This window comes from Sceloporus undulatus, chromosome 2, assembly GCF_019175285.1.
Source record: "Sceloporus undulatus isolate JIND9_A2432 ecotype Alabama chromosome 2, SceUnd_v1.1, whole genome shotgun sequence".
Lineage (NCBI taxonomy): Eukaryota > Metazoa > Chordata > Lepidosauria > Squamata > Phrynosomatidae > Sceloporus > Sceloporus undulatus.
The window spans coordinates 142,397,546-142,418,845 of NC_056523.1; the positions used below are offsets into that span (position 1 = coordinate 142,397,546).

Here is a 21,300-nt window from a genome sequence, read left to right on the forward strand (position 1 = left end):
AGCATATGGCTGGCATCCTATTAGGAACATACACCAGCATAAGTTTCTCTTATGCCTGCATATTCTTTTTTTTTTTTTTTGGGGGGGGGGGGGAACATTCTAGAGGTTGATAGTTCCTTCCTCCTTCCAGTGCCCAAAGTCTGCACCACCAATTTCCTGTTTAGCCTCTGAAGCCCACTATCCACGGCATGACCATTCCATGCTTCATGGGAAGCAGGTGTGGGCCAAATGAAAGAGGTGCCTGGCTATGTTCCTACAGCTAGACACAAAATTATCAGATTACATCATCATTGGGACTCCAATAGACCTGAACACTGCTGTAATTCCCATCTGGCTATGGGAACATAGCACGACTTTCTCTGATCCTGCCTGTGCCCCACAAGGTATACAATGGCCATGCAGAGGAGCTTCAGAGGTGTACATGAGTATAGGGGACAGGACAGGAGATAGGGCTCAGCCTAGACTAAGTCTGTATGCAAAACTACTGTACTACAGTGATCCATGCTGAATTGAAGCCAGTATTAAAAACACTATTGGTATTTGATGTTAAAAAGAACTGTGTGCAGCAGGTGGGTTGAACGCAGACATTTTTTTACCACATTTTTTTTTTACCAATGTCATCAGATGCCTAATTCTGTATGGATTCTGCAATGGGATATGGCCCATATCCTTCTTCTTCCCTCCTCCATCTTGTAGTAATGTCTAGACCAAGGATGGACAACTGTAGCTATGTAGAGCACACTGATGGTAGCACCCATGATCCCTCACTATTACTTACACTACATAGAACACATTGATTTATTTAATGAATTTATATCCTTCCATTCTCCCAACATGTGGCCCAAGGCCCACTTAAAACAAATTAAATAAAGTACAAAACATATCATATACAAAACATTTTAAAAAGCCATCAAACATTTTAAAAAGGCCATTTAAAAAAAAAACTAAATTGAAACAGTGTAAAAATGCATTAAAACATAGTATAAGGGAGAAAAGCAAGAACACACCTCAGTAAAGACCCTCTGACATAGTAATTTTTTTTACCAAGACAGTCTTGCCTAAATAAACAATCTTTAGTTTTTGTGTTTTTTTTCGGGCTATGTGGCCATGTCTAGCAGAGTTTCTTTCTGACGTTTCACCAGCATCTGTGGCTGGCATCTGAGATGCCACACAAGAGGCTGGTGAACGTCAAGAAAGAACTCGGCTAGAACATGGCCACATAGCCCGAAAAAAACCACAAAAACTATGGATGCCGGCCATGAAAGCCTTAAACAAGTGTTTGCCTACCAGCAGAAAGACAACACGAGGTCAACTGAGCTCCTGTGGAAGTTACACAACTTGGGAGCAGCCACTGAGAGGGTCGCCTTCTGTGTCTTCACCCAACGTACCCATGATAGTAGTGGAACAGAGATAAAGCCTTCCCCCAAAGAATTTAAGAGTCAAGCAGGCCCATAGAAGGAAGTATGGCCTTTCAGCCCATGGCAGCTCCATCGAACAACATGGTGACAGGAGGAGTCATCACTTGGAAGAAACAGTATAACACCTAGACACTGTAGCGTTCAGTGTTTTCCAACTGCTGCTCTGATTTAATAGGGTGCAACATGCAAGGAGCAAGGAAGTGCTGAGCATGAGGATATCATGCATTAGGTTTTTTGTGAAAAGTAGAGCAGAAGCAAGTAGGAGGAACACAAGTAGCAGCAGCCATGAATCCCTATGGCATTTAGTTAAAACACAGGTGGGCAAATTGTGGCCTAAGCTGACTTCTAGGGTGTTTTTTTTAAAGGCATTTGCTGGATCCCCCAATGGCTTAGGGAGTCCCAAAACTAGGTGAGATAGTTCCTCATTCCCCTTAAAGTGTGTGGGAAGCATTTTGATCTTTAAAAAAAATTAATGCTTTACAATGTTTGTGTTGAGGGGTACAGCATAGAGATATAATCTTCTGAGCTCCTGGGGGGGCAGTACAGCCTCCCCCACCTGAAACTTCCAGATGTCTACCCCTGGGCGAGAATCTCAGTCACTCACATAGAGTTAAGAAGGATGCAGGCAACAAATGCTATAGCCTTGGTGTGCCTGTTGCTTTAAAAAACAAAACCAGACATCCTCATATTCTTTTTTTCAGTGTTGGCCAAAGGCAGCTTGTTTGCTTGGCAAGAGCCCTCCTCCGCAAAACACGGATCCTTATTTTGGATGAAGCCACAGCAGCCATTGATCTCGAAACAGATGACCTCATTCAGACAACTATTAGAACACAATTTGAAGACTGCACTGTGCTGACGATAGCACACCGGCTGAATACAATTATGGATTACACCAGGTAGCTACATATCTTGGTCTTTTTGTGTTTCCAAAAATGGTGTTTTCAGAAAGCTTTGTGGAATGCTGTTTCATAACTGGCTTTTCACTACCTTGAAATAGTAAACAGATTTACCATATAGAACTTACAGTGAATCCCACTATTGAATTAATTAAAGAGTCTTAAAAGTCTTGGATTCAAGTTTTGGAATACATCTTTATTGACCTTTTTCATGGATCGGTAATTTCAGTTTTCTGGTTTATTGCAAGGTGGTTATTGAAAAAAGAGGGCTTGATTCCCATTCCAGGCAATGTTTTTACAGGTCAGTTTGTGTCAAGTGGCAGGTGGGAACTAGTGCATTTGCTTATGGATAAGCACATCAGTCTGCCTCTTGATGTTGGCAAGTAGAAGTTCTTATTCCTGAGAAATGATGGTACTACTCTTTGTGTGTGCAACTTGCCTCACTCAAGTGCAGCAAAATGCTCTGTGAGGAAGAAGAATAATTTGCCATTTTCCTGGAAAGGAGCAAGAGCTGATTGGGGAAGTATAGCAGGAGCCAACACATTCAGAATACTGAACTGGCCATGTAGGGAGCCCACTCAAAATAATAAGGGCAGTGTTCTTTAGCTGCAACCAACCATTTATCAGTTTATTTCACCAAATACAGAGAAAGTCTTTGGACTTACTAGAGATGAAACAAGAATTCAGTGGTCACTAGGACACATTTTTTCTGCAGGTTAAGCTTTTTGTGAAAATCTTATCTATCAGAAACCCATTACAGCTATTCATTTACATGTACATTTGATCTGCAGAATCTTTTAATTTAATTTATTTTTGCTTTGCTTATACATACTGCCTCTTGAGGTAATCACTAATATTCCAGATAAGGAGACGAAGCTAAGAATGAATTCCCCACAGGACCACGCAGTGTGATGGTAGTGCTGTGCTCTCTTAGATTCAGTTTGCAATACATGTCCACTGTAAAAACAGATGTGTTCAGTTGTAACTCTGTTCAGGATTTTTCTAAACAGTACAAGTCTCTTTAAAAATGGAGATGGAAGATTCACTGTGACTCTTGAAGAGGTACTAAATTTACTAAGTCAACCAGTCAATCCAGGTTTCTGTATACTTACCAGATAACACCATCTCAGAAAAGTATTTTTCAGAAAGGTAAACAACATTTCCCCTCTTGTTTTGCAGAGTTCTCGTTCTAGACAAAGGAGCAATTGCTGAATTCGACACGCCTTCGAAACTTATAGAATCCAAAGGGATTTTCTATGCCATGGCCAAAGATGCTGGGCTGGCATAACAAGCTGGCTGGTACCATCAAAGGACTGAACTGGGTTGGTGGATTTTGGGTTTTGTTTTGCTTTTTACCCAAATGCAATACCTGAATGTACTGTATTTTTCAAAACAGCATTTCTACCAGATTATGGTAATACAGAAGCAAAATGTTTCATGTTGTGATAAACAAAAAATAATAATTTTATATTTTTAAATATATTTTCTATTCTCTGAAGTATTTTTTTTAATTGACAGATATCCTAATAAAATGGGATGTGTGCATGTAATGTTTGTGTATGAATAGCAAGTGACTATATTCCATTTTATTTCTAGTAAAATACATCTAGTTATACAAAACATTTGAGTATTATTATTCTGGAACAATTTTCTGACAAGTGCAAAGAATCCACGGAAGGCATAACTGTGATCTGAGATTAATCTACAAGAGATTTACTGTACTTCTTAATTTCATTTCAATGAAACTCTTGCTAACAAAAGAAGAGGTTTTTGCTGCTTTGGGTAGAATGACTCTGGTGTATTTCTAACTGGAGGAAGTCCCATGAAGAAAGGTTAGTATCAAAAGAAGCTCTCATTTCCCTAATCCAACTATGGAACCCCCCACAGAGGAGAAATCTGCATTTGCATTTCTAGAAAAGAAGCAGGGGACAAAAAAAGAAAGAGGGAATTTCACCCTGTTTCCTGCCAAGCAGATAACTGGCAAGCCTTGAAATGAAGACTTTGCATACATCCAGCTAGCCTGGAATGTATGTTTTGAGTAGGAACCAATTGACCTCAGACAAGCGTTGTATAAGTACCACATGCTGTGATCATAGCTGGGAGAGGCACTAAGGCTCTAGGGCAGTGGTCCCTAAACTGTGCCCTTGTAAGAGATTTTGGACTTCAGCTCCCAAAAGTCTCAACCATGTTGGCCAATAGTCTGGGATTCTGGGAGCTGAAGTCCAAAATCTCTTAAAGGGCACAGTTTGGGGACCACTGCTCTAGGCTATATTGGCCTTGCAAAGTTAATGTAAGTACAATAGGATTTGGTTAAAAAAAATTTTTTTTAAAAAAATAAAAAAAATTAGCTACTACACTTGCCCCTTGGATCTCACATGGGGATCTGTTCCAGACTTCCCCTCGCAAGTTCCAAAACTCGTGCATATTCAAGCCCCCTAAGCTTCAATGGGATGTGTATATGTGGGGGGGGGGGCATAGGCGCGTGCCCCATTGAGTTCAAAAACCTGGTGGTCACCCCTTTGCAGATTTTCAAGTCCACGGATCTCAAGTCATTTTTATTGTTCCTATGAAAACTACACAGAAGCTGTGTAGCTTCCAACAGCAGAAAGATGTGCTTTGATATTCTAGACCAGTCATTCCCAAACTTTGGTCCTCCAGATGATTTGGACTTCAGCTCCCATAATTCCTTCATATTGGCCAAGTCAGCTACAGCTTCTGGGAATCATTGTCCTAGACCAACAGGTGCTTCTCAGCTGTCTGGAAAAGTTGTTCCATACAAAACCTGCTATAGGAGTCAAGTAATGTCCAAAACACACTGCAGAAATAATCCAGTTTGAGGCCACTTTAACTGCCCTGGCTCAATGCTAGGGAATTCTGGGAACTGTAGTTTTGTGAAACATTTAGCTGCCTCACAGAGAGCTCTGGTGCCACAATACAGTTCCCAGGATTCCCCAGCACTAAGCCAGGGCAGTTAAAGCAGTCTGAAACTGGATTATTTCTGCAGGGTGTTTTGGACCTAAGTTACTGGGCCATTTAAAACCATAGAAAAGTTCCTGGAAAATCGCTTCTCGGCCTTTTGGTTAAGATCAAGTGTAGTATCTTAGAAAATCTTTAAGGCCAAAATACTAATTCAGAATTTAATGCCCAGTTCCCATCATGAAGACATTGCATAATTAACATTCTTTTGAATGATATATGCTGCAGAGAGTTAAAAACAAATTTTCAGTTTTAAAGGCAACAGCATTTTATTAATTATAAAAAGGATACAACACATCAGAAACAAGAATCTTAGCCATTTGGTTAATTCTTCATTTTCACATTGTTTATGTAGTAATTCAGGAAGTTGTGAATCCTTTATATCCACTGATGAGAGAAAGAACCACACAGTTGTTGTTATTAAGTTAATAATTTGGTTAGCAAAGCTAATAAAATCCTCTGTTATAAATTGCATAAGTTACACAATATAAAAATATTTCTTTGAGTGCATAGAAAGATGCCAGCAACTGTGCAGTATGATCAACAGAACTGCAATTTGTTCATTAATATTATGGCTAATCAATAGACTGCATCTGTTTCCCCACATTTTGGAGTCCTGCAGATATCTGCTTCTGAATGTAAATCCTAAAATTTTACCATCACAATTTGGCATAGAAAGGAGCACACTTCAGCTCACTGAATCTGTGCTGGATTACAGCTGTCCTCTTTTAAGAGTGTCCTCAAAGGTGCTGGAATTTCTAAGCCAAATCTTATAGCACAAGAGCCTGTTTTCCATTCAATCATATTTAGGACAGTTGACAGTGTAGACCAATGTTTCTCAAACTTTGGTCCTCCAGGTGTTTTGGATATCAGCTCCCAGATGCCCCAGTCAGCTTGGCCAAAAGTCAGAAATTCTACAAGCTAAAGTCCAAAACATCCAGAAGATGAAAGTTTGGGGACTACTGGTGTAGACTGATTTAAGGTACACGTTTAAGTGCGTTGCAAAAACAGAAACAATAGATTGTTCCTGTGACATTATGCATATTTAAAGCCCTATGCTGAAGTTTAAGGCCTACAAGGATTCAAAATTAAAATCTCATAGGGCATTAGACATGTCAGTGTATCAGGCCCTGAACTGGAAAAATGGATATCTTAGCTCAGTGAAGTCAGGTGACAAGAGGACTAAATATAACATTCTCATGTAAGACCTCGCTTACACAATCTTAGGTTATCTTGAATCAGTGTCTACATGAACATGGGTTGTGAGCATCTTTTCAGCTATACGCTGTATTTTGGATTGTCACAAATTAATTTGTGTCCTCTGATTTCTAGTTACCAGAGATAACAATGACCCTCCAACTGTTTAGTCTTGGCATCTGTGATCAATCAGATCTCCTGTTCATGTCACTTAAAGATTAGCTACTACTTTTTTTAATAGTTAATTCACTTAAAACAAAATATATTTGTTCAACAGTTTAGTTGTTGAACAGTTCATTTTAGACAAATACTGTAAGTGCTTTGCCTGTAAGTTATACATCTATTTAAATACTTGCACAAGTATTTTAATAATACTAATAATTCCCCTTACGTAGTCCAGGCAAACCTCATGTTATTTAGACCCTAATTTTTAATATATTGCCTGAATCAAAACCTGTATATAGAGAGTGGTTGTTCACAATAATGCCATCAATTCTGAGCTCCCTTCCATAAAGGGATTGTTCAGATTTTAAACCCTGATCTTAACATTCTGTGATTAAATAATCACAGTGATTCTACAATGCATCTTTCAAGCACTAACCTAATAGAGGCAAGTGATCATAATGAATCACTGACAGTAACTGACATTTAGTATTGAATTTACTTGTCAAAAGTTCTGCCTAGAGAGGAAAGAATACTGTTTGAGTAGGAAAGCAAAGTGAGATGGAATTGGAATGCAAGTGCACAGACTGGCACTCCTTTTAACTTTGCCCCATACAGTCTAAAATAAAAGGGCAGGATCTAACAAGGTCGGCCTCCTTACTGTTGTATGAATAAATTCTACAGATTCTTGGTCAATAGCCTGTTCTGCCAGTGAGCCAATCTTGAGGAGGCAGTGGTCATGGGAGCAATAGTCACAGATAACAGAAACACAGACATGTACACCTCAACTTGATGTAGGAAATCCAGAACTAAAGGATTCCTTCCCCCTTCTCTGATTGCATAAGCAGCAGGGAGAAGAGGGAGACAACTAAAAACGGTGAGCATAGTGGAAAAATCCCTCCACCTCCAACTGGGAGACATTTCTGACTCCTTTTAGTTCTTGCAGATGTAAATCAATGGGTAGACTGGGGCTTGCTAATTTAGATAAGTAGCTGCATAGGAGCCCTCAATTTGGATTTGTTCCAGTCACTATCAACAGGAACACCTGTTAGGATGGATGGAATCACCCAGCTGGCCATTCAGATCAGTTAGCAGAAACGGAACAAAAACTACTGTTCTAACCTATGCATTTAAATCTTTATTTCATCCAAATGTATAACTTCTGCTATTTTCTCCCTATTCGTGAAAACATGAGGCTTTCAATGCAATTTCCTGGCACTTGATATTTGGGAAAATTTATTTGCACAAAAAACATTTCTGGGTGTTTTTTAAAGCAGTACTTTGTGCAGAAGACTGTACTTTGCATAGATTATACTCACTCATGCAAAAATATTGCATTTAACATAAAAAATACAATTTCTGTCCATGAATGCAGAAAATAGTATATTTGTACATCTGAAGTAAATTTATACAATTTGCACAATTTTACACAATTTGCAAAAATGCACTAATTCCATACATTTTCTGCACATGTGTGTGTGCGTACACATGTAAATGCACATAGACACAGAGAGAGTACATATTTTTTGTGCAAATGTATTTCCCCAGAACCCTGAAGTGCAAATCTTATTACTGTTGTTCACCTTTTCCTCTAACAGGTGCATGTGTGGATGTATTTTTGCTGTTGAGGATGGGAATACTAATAAATATTTTTCACATCCTTATTCTGGTCACATACCTTTTCTGAAAAAGTTTATAGGAATGAATGGTTCTGGCATTCCGGAAGCATTCCATCGGAATGCTTTCCAAATGCATTATTGTAGACACAGCAGTCACTTCAGACCTGACTTAGTTCTGAGGAAATAGCTGTTATTCAAAAAGCCCTGGTTCATAACTGGGATCACAGGGCTCATGAATACTTGCCCAAAAATGCAGGTTAGAAGCACTGACAAGTGGGCACCAAAATTAGCAAGCTAGATATATTATTTATTATTCAAAAGTGTTATTATGTTCCATGCTTTTCCAGATTGTTTACTCTAGTACCTGACAGCAGATTATGTATATAGAACTTGAAAAGCTGGGCATGCTTATATGAAATGCAAGCAAGTTGGTCAAAAATGCATAGAAATTCCAAGATTTTAGCTTAGTTATCTTAGTATTAAAAGTAAATCTGCTATTTAAAATGCTAGATTATTTTACTTAAATAGGTAATAGTTTCAAAACTGGAGGACAGATGGTATAAAAGCTAGGGCAGGGGTGGGAGAAGCACACAGCCATCCAAATGTTGTTGGGCTGCAAATCCATCAGGATAGCCAATGGTGAGAAAGGCTGGGAGGTGTAGTCCAACAATATCCAGGCAGTTGCATGATTCTCACCCCTGGAATGGAGGCTAAGGAAAATTGTGCTCAGTCCACATGTGGCTTCAGGCTGTCTCATGCAATATCCATCCTAATCAACCTTCAGAAAGCCCCATAAGTTGAAACAGAAAAGCAAAAAATAGAAATACCCAAACACTGCCTGATACTGCCAACCAGTCTACATTGTTTACTGACAAGTAATCATAAGTCAGACATACACATCCTAAGAGTTTTGGTCAACACCATATTTATAGTTTGCGTTAATACAGTAAATATGTTCAAATGTTTGAGCACCATTTTGAAGAAATCACAGCTAATTTGGGTAAATTATTTTTTAAATCAACCAAATAAAAAATGTTGTGCTTTTGTCAGAAGTCCAAGCTTTGCTTCTAAAAGAACTGGGCAAAGCTGGAGCTGTCTTGTCCAGCAATTCTGTGGCCAGAGTTTGAGAAAGTTCCATTTTTGACTGCAACTCCCAGAATCCCCAAGCCAGTGTGACCACTGGCTATGCAAGCTAGGGGATTGTAGTCCAAGAAATCTTCCTTTCCCTCTCAAGTTCTGCCCAAGCCACAGTATACCACTGAGAGGGATGACTTTCCAGAAGCTTACTGGAAGCTTGTCCTAATAGTGGCAAGGCCAGGTTTCCCTCTTGACCCATACCTTGCCTCTAAAAACACTGCCTGCTCCTCCTGACATGTAGATGAGGCAAAACAGATCCCGCTTGCACATATACAGGGGCTCTTCCCAAAGGGTGGCCTATTTGTGCAACTCAGAATTCTCTTGCTACTCTGTGCCTGTGTACCTATTGTCTGAGAACCTTTATTCTCTCCCTTCTCTCTATAAAAATAGCTTATCCACCTTACATGTTGCACATTTAACTCTAGTTAGACATTTTGGGAGTCTCTGCATGTTAAGTGTCCTATTAGAAGCTTTACATGGATCCCAAGTTCTGCCCTTCAATATAAGTGTTCCTGCTCTCTTTAATCAGTAGCAATTATTAGAACAGTTTATTTTAAGTCTTTCCCTGAGACTTCTAACTCTGCAGCATTTGGGGAAGAAATAATACCCTTGCAAGAACCAATGCTGCATGGTGAGAGGAACTCTTCTGTCACTGTTTAATATTCTATCCCAGAATGTTATTTGACTGCCAGTTCACTCAAAGATTAATGGCAGACACTACAAATATGACATCATTATGCAAGCACAGTTAACTAGAAACATGTTTAGCTGTTTCTAGAGGAACATGCTTCCAAATAAGTATGCTCAATAGGTTAATGCTGTAAAGTAGAATTTGAGATTATAGCCCTTACAAAATCCTAGGTTTAATAGTTAAATATTAGTGACAGGTATTATTGAGTGAACAATTAGTAAGTCAGTGTTGATGCTTTCTTATTATAACAAGGCCTTTCAGTCAACGGTGGTGCAGCATTTCTGAACAGGAAGTCATTTTCACTCATCATTAGAATGAGCTCTAATTCTTGGAAGTCTTGAAGCCTTGAGACATCTTTGTCCTTAAAGAGACCAATAGAGTAAATTTTAATAATAATGCTTAGACACTCACATGCAGCATGCAAAATACCCAAAGGTTTTCAATTTTCACTCATTCTGTTATACTCTCTCATTTGAGATGTGGTGCTGGAAAAGAATGCTAAGGTTACCATGGATGGCCAAAAAGACAAACAAATGAACAGATCAAACCTGAACTCTCCTTATAAACCAAGATGACTGAACTGACTCTGTCATACTCCAGACACACCATGAGAAAAGTCAGTAATGCCAGGAAAGTTGGAGATCAGTAGCAAAAGCGGAAAACCACATACTATATGGAAAGATTCAACCAAGGTAATCATGGTCCTGAGCCTGCAGGATCAAACAGAGCGGCTTGGAGGTATCTCATTCATGCAGTTGCCATACATCAAAGGCAGATAACAACAAACATCTCTTGCATAACTATTTTTTTTAATGTTCAAATAAAGGAGTTTATCAAACGGGAGGAATTTCTCTTAATTTCAAATGAAAAGAAAGGGGGGCCAGAACGCATTCACGTGAATTCAATAGTTCAGCGAATTTATGTGAATTCAAATTGCATTCAAACTGACTTCCCATTGCTTGAAAATAGCTTGCCATTGCCTGAAATTGCACGTGGTAGTCTATCACGCAATAACGTTAAACCCCCTGACTGCGTTCAGATTGCCATTGGAATATACTTCCAATTTCCCTTGTCTGATAAACTCCAGTTATCTTTGCAATCCAGCAGGCAGATCACAGGTGGGGACTGTGTGACTCATGAACTGCAGGCAGCCTGTCAAAGCCTTTTGTGTGGTCCCCCGAGCCCCTGCCCTTCAGTGAATCTTTCTTGGCTGAAAAATGAAGAAATGTGGGTCTATGAGCTTCTGGGGCAAAGTACAATTTTCCTTTAAAAAATACACCCTGCCCACTTCTTTGTTGGGGGGGCGGGCACTTTGGGAGAAAATATTTTGGTTTTGTCTGAAGAAGAGGGTTTGGGGAAGAACACTTTTTCTTCCAATCCGGTCTTTCCTCAACATGTAATATCTATAAAACTGCAAACTTTCAGGGAGGGTCTGTCTTGCTTTCCATTTCTGTACAGCACTTTACAAGTTTTAGATGATTTATTACTTAAACACTTAAAACATCTACATTTTCTAAGTGTTGTGCAGATATTGAAAGATGTAGTCTGGAATCCTATTTGTTACATATATGTACAAAACCTGAGGATACAGCATGGCACAGTGATTTGAGTGTTGCACTATGACTCTGGAAACCAGAGTTCTATTCTCAGCTTGACCATGAAACCCACTGGATGACCTTTGGCAAGTCACATGCTCTCAGCCTCAGGGGAAAGCAATTGCAAACCATCTCTGAACAAATCTTGACAACAAAATTCCATGATAGGGTTGCATTAGAGTGGTCATAAGTCAGAAATGACTTGAAGGCACACCACAACAACAACCTTGTTTTTAGAAGCTGCAGAAAGAGGGATTTACTTTCTTCTGCAATAATTCCCCTAATGCTTTTCAGAGACAGAATAGTCTGCCATTGCCATTTAGAGGGGAGGCAGATGTCTAAGAAGCACCAGCTCCTAGATTTAGCTAACATAAACTAAATTCTGCTACTTATCTGAATCCAATTCAATCCTTGAATTTATGTCAGCCTGTGTTTTGAAACTCTTTCAATGGGAATTGGCAGTTGTCATAGCAAAGGAATTAGAAGTTGATCTTCTTGAATAACTAGCTGTAGAAGACTCTTAACAATATAGCAAAATGACATATCCCATACTACTGTGCAAGTCTGCAAAAATCAATTGTCAATCTAATACAGTACTCATGTTTACTGATATTTCTACGTTCCACTTTATACATTGAAGCTTACACACAGGTAAATATGCACAGGGTTACCTTGCTTGACACAAGAAGACAGTCCTCATTTAAATCATGTCTTACTTGCCATCCATGATCTAATCTGAACTTCCATTAATAGGAGACAGTGTGCCTCCTACTATTATTGGCAAGTATAAAGGAGAGTAAGCATATAGTTTCATCTACCTCCTTGCCATGGCTTGATTTCCAATGTGAACAAGATGTTCACACTAGTAACGAGGAATGCATTTTATTTCATAAAGAAAATAAATTATGTACAAGCTTAAATAGATATGTGTTGCATGCTACAAAAGTATTAAAACTAATAATATGTTTTGAATCCTGCTAAGGAGTATCTAGTGGACAAATGGACACTGTAAATGCAATTGCTGGAAATTCATGTACATTAAACAGTCAAGAAAACAGCAACAATGCCCATCAGATGTCAGGAGGAGGAACAGGAGGGCTAGATTTAGTTTTAGGGGCATTCCTCTCCCTATAGATGTGCAAATGGATGAGAGCAAGAGTATTCACAAGGAGCAATCAATCACTGCTACAGTTCAGTTAAACTGACTAGAGCAATTAAGGACACATTATACTATTTTCAATATCTTCATTTCCCTTTCTTCCCCTTGTAGTCTGCTCCAGAGAGTTCCAAAATCCTGATTTCATCAGCAATGTTGGCTCTATTAGCATATGGCCACTGGTGAATAAAATCTAGTTTATTTTATTTATATGTTTACATTACAAATAACCCCACAATAGTAGGCTGTTAAAATGAGACAGAACTTCTGAAGTTGTTAAAAGAAAAGAAGGTACAGTGTTGCATGGGACTGTGGAACAAGAGCCTGATCATTTAGTACTAAATTGAATTAACTCTACCAGTTGAAGGAAAGTAGCTTCTTAGAGATTTGGTGACAGGATAACAGTAATTAATGAATGGTGTAGGAATGCTTTGCTCCTAAACGATTTGCACAACAAATGTTTGCTCTTTTTTCAGTAAGTTGCAATTTTTGGAGATATTTTTAAGGGATTTTTTTGATGCCATATCTAAAAAAAAAGTTTTTAAAAAGTGAATTTACCTAGACATTAAATACTCACAAACACTACTATGTGCAAAATGCTACTGCAGCGTTCCACTGATTTCAAGGAGCTGATGGTGTGATAACTGCCACAACTACAAACTCAGATTGAAGGGCTATGGTACCACCACTTCTGCACTTCTGGATACAGTCTGAAGATTTGCACGGCCAGGTTCTTTCAAGATTAACTATTTTATAAAAACTGTAAACAACAAAAATTAAAATCAGCCTAGGTTTTCACTGCTTTGACAGGATAATTAGCTTCAGTAAAGGGAATTAAAGAGATAAAATAACTCAATCCCATCTTGTATTTTGATAAAGTTCCAGGCCTCAGAGGGAGAGAAGAACTGCTGGACCTGATCCCCTCCCCACCACCATTCCCTTCTCCTTTTGTGTCCTGTCTTTTTAGATTGTAAGCCTGAGGGCAGGGAATCATCTAATTAGAAAGATTGTATGTACAGCGCTGTATAAATTTACAGCGCTATATAAAAAAGCTTAATAATAATAATGATAATGACGATGATGATGATGATGATAATAATAATAATAATAATAATAATAATAATAATAATAATAATAGAAGAGCTGGAACAGACTGCCAAAGCCATATTCACAGCGTTCCAGCATACTGTGGATTTCAACCAGAGTAACAATTAGAGGTTTGCTATAATTTAAATTTTATGGGGATGCTTTGATTTGGATTTCCTGCATGGCAGGGGGTTGGACTGGATGGCCCATGCGGTCTCTTCCAACTCTATGATTCTAAATTGGGAAGCTAAATGATGTTTCCACAGAGGTCTGTCCTGGACCAGGACTATTCAGCATTTTTACAAACATCAATTATAAAATGAATTATGAGTATGTTTAGATTTTATGGACAGACAGAATTGGTTGAACAGCCAATACAATAGAGGATAGAATTAATACACTTAAGTAAAGACAAATTTTGATGATTTGGGACCCCCCAGACATAAATCTAGAATGAGAGCGAATGGACAGGACTTTAAAACCTCAGGGCATCGGATGACCACTTGGAAGTAGCAATGGGGAGGAAGATTAGCCTTTCACATGGCTATAGCTACTGACAACTAGCTAGTCAGGAGCATGGAGCTGAGGTACACAGCCAGCAATTGGGTAAATCACCTCAAAAATGTTGATAGAATTCAGGAAAAGACAAACTAAACTCCCTAAATCCTTGAATATTTAAATCTGAAAATTTAAGTGCTTGCACCTTGAACTGTTCTATGCAGACTAGGAGGACTGAACTGCTCATTAACAAGGCTTTATTTTATAATTTATAAGTCTGGAGTGTCAAAATTCTTGTCCTGCCAATTATCTCATAATATCCATAAAGTTTAGAAATTATAGGTTGCTCCAACCTAATCTTGTGGGTAATGATAGACAGGAGCAGGGAAGTAGTTACTGAGACAGGTAAAGGGGTAAAAGAACAATCTGTTGGGCAGAGATGCAGTAACAGTTACAAGCAATAGCAAGCACATTTTTATACTGTTTATCAGTAAACAAAGCACTCTCTCAGCAGTTTACAATGTGTAAGCTAATTGCCCCCAACAAGCTGGGTACTCATTTTTGCGACCAACGGAAGGTTGCAAAGCTGAGTGGACCTTGGAGCCCCTGGGATGGAACTCACAACCTTGTGGTTGCAGTACAGGCATTTAACCTGCACTTGTGGCTGCAGTATAGACATATAACCATTATGCCATCAGGCTCTGGATGCATCTTCTCATATATGCTATTGAAGTCATTGGCCTTGATCTAGTTGCACAGAACTAATATTACAAGCATGGAAAGGAAATCATGCAAGTAGCCCTATTTAAATTTAGAAATGCACACATATCACATCAAAAGTGGATGGGAGATGTTTTATGTTCATCTGCACAATGCAGGGTATGATAAGGGATAAACAGAGTAGGTATGCACATTTAGATGACCAAATCCTCAGTCTCTACCCACATACACCCACTTATGAGTCAGTTCCTCAAGAATAGCAACCTCCTGTACCAAACTACAGGATCTGGTGAATCACTGGCTGGCATCTTGCTGGTGAATTACAACGGTTAAGTCAAGCCATCACCACTCATCTTTTTGTTTGCTATAGATGCCAGAATTCTGTTCGAGTCAATAAATAACCAACCCTCCACCAAAAACACCCACCTTGTAAGCAGCCCAACATAGTAATTTCCATTTTGTCAGAGAATGTGGAGATCAGCAGAAGTTTCAACTATTTTCCTGTAGTTGGGTGTGCTGCAAGGAAGTCATTTGCAGGGACTTCCCCAAGACTCCCGGAGGTCCTTGTCAATGCCTGTCACAGCTCATCCAGCTACAGAAAATAACTGAATGTCTCCATACTTATTTCCCTCCCCCCAATACTTTCTGACTACACAGAAATCACTACACTGGGGGACAGTATTGCCTACAAGGTGTGTTCGCAGGAAGAATACACGAGAAAACATATTTACATGATACGTGTATGTCTCCTGATACTAGATCTCAGTTATTACATTTTTACCCAAAACATGCAGCATCCACTGTAAACTGGTGTAGCCAAGGGTCCGTTTAGGGGAATTTTATTATTATTGTTATTAGCTCAAATATTGCAAGAGGAGGGCCTGCTACGACGGCCTTTATAGAATCGTCTCCCGTTGTGTATACGGAGTAGACCAGGGGATCCCAATAAATGGATCTGAGACAGACTTCTAGAATTAATAACCAATTTATTTATAAGGGGAAAAACACATACGATTCACTAGCATACACACACACATACAAGGCTCAGGAAAAGCATAGGTTAGCATGGAATAGGATTTTAGGCATCACTGGGGTGATACGTACCAGAATGTAGACTCCCTCCAGGAATCCAAATGGAGTATGATGAGAATGGCATGAGGCTCAGCCATGGAATGACTGGCCAGGAGCCAGGATTCAAAGGGACATAGCTTCCCCCTGAAATCCAGACCGGCCCAGTGAACAAGCAAATCTGATGATATTTATAGACAAAATCTTGCTTCTGGCAAAGGGGCTTGATGGTGAGAAGGTGTTTAATTACTTTCTTTTCACCTGGATGTCCCTGTCTGATTGTCTTAGTGGTCTTAAGCTGCTCGGACAACAGACCCTGGGAGGGGGCAAGAGCCTCAAGAAAGGCAAACATTTGCTCTTCCTGGTTCTATGATAATCCTCTTATGCGACTCCCTAGATATGATGATGTGGGTGCCCCTCAGGGGTGTGTGAACATGTCCTCATGCCTTGCTGGCAGTGGTGGATAGGCTATTATAGTTCATCTAGGGATCATTAAGGGCTATCATTTATACCAAAATTTATATGGAGCAGCATGGGTAACACTGGCATATGGTATACCAAATGTGCATGCTCTGTTTATCCCTTATCATACCTTGCATTTGCACATGCAAATCCTAACATGTGAATTGATTTTTAAAAAAATCTGGAATATGAAAAGCCATGTGTATTGGCTAGCAATAAAACAGAAGATCTGAGGAATAACAGAAAATCCAGTGCAGTAAAATTAGAGAGATCATTAGTTATCTTATGTTTGGCTTTTTGCCATTTTTATGAGAAAACCCAGAAAACCATTGGCACTCATTCTAAAAACTGAGCATATTAAAGGTCTTACTGATAATAAAAGTGGGAATTTGCAGTATTGTAAGTATTAAAACATCAAAATCAAATAGGAACTGCAAATCATAAGACCTGAAAAAATGCATTACAGTACCTTTCTACTCTTAACTGTTTGGTTTTCTACAACAAATACCTTTGTGTCATTCATTAACTATGGAATACCCGAGACATCCATTTGTTTTCTAAAAGAGTGCAACACTGATTGTACTTGATATATTGTAAATTATAAATATTATGCTACATATACAATATTTCTGGTTTAATAGTATCAGATTTTACTATGTGCAGTGCAATGCTACATATATCTTCTCAAAGGTAAGGCCCATTGAGAGGATTATTTGAGAGGATGATTTCCATATAAGTGGTATCAGATTAAAGATAAAATAACACAACGAAAACAACAGAACACACCAACTCTTGAATGCTTAACATAAACCTGTAGTACATGTAAACTAATGTACTGTCAACTGCATTTTGAATAACCAAGCCCCAAACTGGTAGTTTTTGCTGCCTGTTTCAAAACGTTTTGAAAGTTCAGAAGAACAGCAGGCCATAATGCTCAGTTGTTGGTCATACATTTTTCTCTTCAACTATTTTTTTTTTAATTTCATGGGTCTCATGTATACTATAGACCTGGTATAACTCAATAAACTGAGAAACTAAAAGCAAAATTAGTTTCATTCAGCTAGCAATGGGTGGGAATGAGGGCACTGTCCCCCATTAAGAATTCTTCCCCCCATGAATTTTTTTCTTCAATTCCACAATTTCTAGCATTGAACAAACCTAAAACTTCAGCTTAGCATTTTGAAATACAGTTTAGGCACCCAAGGAAATAGGGCAGCTATCAAGGACATATCGTCCAATTTCTCTTCTTCCTTTTCTTTCTAAGGTCCTAGAACGGGTCGTTTATTCTCGCTGTATTAAGTTTCTTGAAGCCAACTCCATCCTGGACCCTTTCCAGTCTGGCTTCTGCCCATGGCACTCTACAGAGACAGCCCTCACCAAGATCTCAAACGATCTCTTGCGGGCCAAGACAAACGGCCTCTACTCTATTCTCATTCTTCTTGATTTGTCTGCGGCCTTTGACACTGTTGATCACTGTCTCCTGGTCGATTTACTTTCTGACCTTGGGTTCGCCGACTCTGCTCTCGACTGGTTTAAATCTTACTTGTCAGATACAGTGGTGCCTCGGGTTACGAAATTAATTCGTTCCGTGGCACCGTTCGTAACCTGAAAAGCCTTCGTAAGCCGAATTGCCATAGGCGCTAATGGGGAAAAGCCGCGATTCCGTGCGAAAAAGCCGAAAAAAGCACCAAAAGTTTTTTCGTAACCCGAAAAAACATTCGTAACCCGGAACAATGTTTTCCTATGGGATTTTTTCGTATCCCGAAAATTTCGTAACCTGGGTATTTCGTATCCCGAGGTACCACTGTAGATCTTTTTGCAGTGGTCACGGGTGGTCAGACTTCATCCTCTGTTCCGCTATCTGTTGGAGTTCCCCAGGGCTCTGTCTTGGGTCCCCTTCTGTTCTCTCTATACACACTGTCTCTAGGTAAACTCATCAGTTCTTTTGGTTTCTCCTATCATTTGTATGCCGACGACACTCAGCTGTATCTCTCCACCCCTGACCTTTCGACGGGGCTTGAACAGCAAGTTTCTTCTTGTCTGACTGCCATCTCTCAGTGGATGCGGCTTCGGCGCTTGAAGCTCAACATGTCTAAGACTGAGCTTCTCGTCTTTCCACCTAAACCCACCCTTCATTATTCCTTTTCTGTTTCTGTCGACGACACTTCTATTCAACCGGTTCATCAAGCCCGCAGTCTTGGCTTCATTTTTGACTCTTCTCTGTCATTTATTCCCCAGATCCAGGCCACCGCAAAGACCTGTAGATTCTTTCTCCACAACATTGCCAAGATCCGTCCATTCCTCTCAATCTCTACTGCCAAGACTCTAGTCCATGCCCTAGTGGTTTCGCGACTAGATTATTGTAACCTCCTTCTAACAGGGCTTCCTCTTTCACACCTCCATCCTTTAATATCTGTCCAGTATTCAGCTGCCCATATTGTCACATCCGCTCGCCACTTTGACCATGTTTCTCCTCTTTTATCCTCCCTTCATTGGCTCCCCTTCCCCTTTCGCATCCGGTACAAGCTTTTATTATTGACTTTCAAAGCCCTCCATGGATTGGCCCCTCCTTACTTATCTGACCTTCTTTCTCCTTACATTCCTACTCGCACCCTCCGCTCTGGTAGTCAGGGTCTCCTGTCACAATGTAGGACTACCACTGCCCCCTCCCGAATTCGTCCCTTCTCGCTTGCTGCCCCTTACTCCTGGAACCTTCTTCCCCCACATGCACACCTCATCACTTCTCTGCCCAGTTTCAAAACTGAGTTAAAGACTATATTGTTTAGAGAAGCATTCCCAGAGGTGAGCCCCTCTCTGACCCAGGAAGCCTCCTTCTAACCATCCATCAAGAAGCCAAGCCCTTCCTCCAGTCCATCTGCCTTGGTCCAGGCCTCGGAGGTGGAAAAGATCTGCTGGACCTGATCCTATTCCCCACCACCACTCCCTTCTCCTTTTGTGTCGTGTCTTTTAGATTGTAAGCCTGAGGGCAGGGAACCGTCTGACTAAAAAATTGATGTACAGCGCTGTGTAAACTTACAGCGCTTTATAAATAAAGGTTAATAATAATAAAATAATAATAAGGACATATGAACACAGTAAATATAAACATTCCAGGTATTCACAATTACCAACATATTACCCTCTGAAATGTTATAGATTTGGGATTTGATGGAAAATTTCATTGGGGGGCACAATGCTTTCATCTCATCCCCCTGCCCCTGCTCCCATAGCTACCCTACGCATTTTAGCTGAAGATCCTTACCTTCCTTAATATGGTGTTTGGAAGCTTCCTTATTTTCTCCACATGTTCTGGATTAACCCCTAGTTCACAGCAGCTCACTCTGAGAAGTTCTTTGTAAGTCAGTTCTTGTCGGTCCAGTTCAATTTCAATGAAGTCATTCTCTTTGAGAGTACGATTTTGAACTCTGACTTTGAGCACCAGTTCTAATTAAAAACAAAGACATCCAAAATACAAAGAGCATTAGTAATATGGGCACTAAGTAGTCTTAGGTTTGTTCTGTGGACTTATTATTTCCTCTTTCTAAATCCAGTTTGGTGACAGCAAGTGAGTAGCAAGAAGGTCTCCAAATCAATTCTATCATCAGATAAAGCTCATGATATGGAAAAACATGCAAGCAATTGAAATTCTACTGGAAGATACAATCATAATACACTTATCTACTGTCAGAAAACATGGATAGTATGTTCTTCAGTTGTTTAACTGTACAGTTCAGTTTGTGCTGGTTTACCATGTGGTTTGCAGTACAGTCCTCCCTCCATTTTCGCAGACTTTGAATCTGCGGTCTCGGTCCTTCATGGATCGGCAAGTGGGGAGGGTTAAAATGGCGCATGCGCAGGAACGTGCGACCATTCAAGCCAATCAGGCTTGAATACGTGTGAAATTTCATTTTCATGGGGGCGGGGGGGGGGGTTGGAACGGATCCACCACAAAAAATGGAGGGACGACTGTATTTACGCAACAAAGCATGCCATTTTCAAAGAGAAAAGCCCTGTTTGTTTCAGTATCAAATTTAGGGAAGGAAAGATGGAAAAAAGTTTGTGTCATCTTTAAGACTTGATTTATCTTAGCATGAGTTTTGGTGGATTACAATTCATTTGTTCTGATACTCTCATAGAGGACATCTTCAAAAAGGGGAAAAAAGAGGATCCAAACAATTATCATCCAGTTAGTCTGACATCGATACCAGGAAAGATTCTAGGGCAGATCATTAAAAAGAGAGTCTGTGAACATCTAGAAGGCAATGCCATAATCACAAAAAGTCAACATGAGTTTCAGAGAAACAAGTCATGCCAGACAAATCTAATCTCTTTCTTTGATAAAATTACTAGCTTGGTAGATGGAGGGAATGCTGTGGATACAGTATATCTTGATTTCAGTAAGGCTTTTGACAAAGTTTCCCATGCCATTCTTGTTAACAAGCTTATAAAATGTGGGATAGACAAGGCAACTGTTACATGGATTTGTAACTGGTTGACCGACCGAACGCAAAGGGTGCTCAACAATGGCTCCTTTTCATTCTGGAGAGAAGTGACCAGTGGGGTCCCACAGGATTCTGTCCTGGGCCCAGTTTGCTATTCAACATCTTTATCAATGACTT

The 21,300-nt window shown here is 39.7% G+C and overlaps 2 protein-coding genes across 12 annotated transcripts in view; one reads left to right on the forward strand and one right to left on the reverse strand.

Moving 5' to 3' along the window:
- The window catches only part of ABCC3 (ATP binding cassette subfamily C member 3), a 105,047-nt gene extending 101,113 nt beyond the window's left edge, over positions 1 to 3,934 (forward strand). For all 7 annotated transcript variants that reach the window (XR_006102515.1, XM_042455129.1, XM_042455130.1 and 4 more), the window contains 2 exons: positions 2,120 to 2,314; positions 3,494 to 3,934. Coding sequence is in view for 6 of the 7 variants with exons in the window: in XM_042455129.1 (XP_042311063.1) it covers positions 2,120 to 2,314; positions 3,494 to 3,602 (304 nt within the window). In the remaining variant the exon portion in view is untranslated. The remainder of the gene's footprint in view (positions 1 to 2,119; positions 2,315 to 3,493) is intronic.
- Positions 1 to 21,300, reverse strand: part of ANKRD40 (ankyrin repeat domain 40) — a 79,670-nt gene that overhangs the window by 44,861 nt on the left and 13,509 nt on the right. For 2 of the 5 annotated variants that reach the window (XM_042455136.1, XM_042455137.1), the window contains exons 4-5: positions 19,944 to 20,125; positions 5,534 to 10,457 (exon numbers count right to left, since the gene is read on the reverse strand). In XM_042455136.1, coding sequence (XP_042311070.1) covers positions 10,311 to 10,457; positions 19,944 to 20,125 — 329 coding nt within the window. In that variant the 3' untranslated portion in view covers positions 5,534 to 10,310. The other 3 variants (XR_006102517.1, XM_042455139.1, XM_042455138.1) reach the window with 3 other exon arrangements.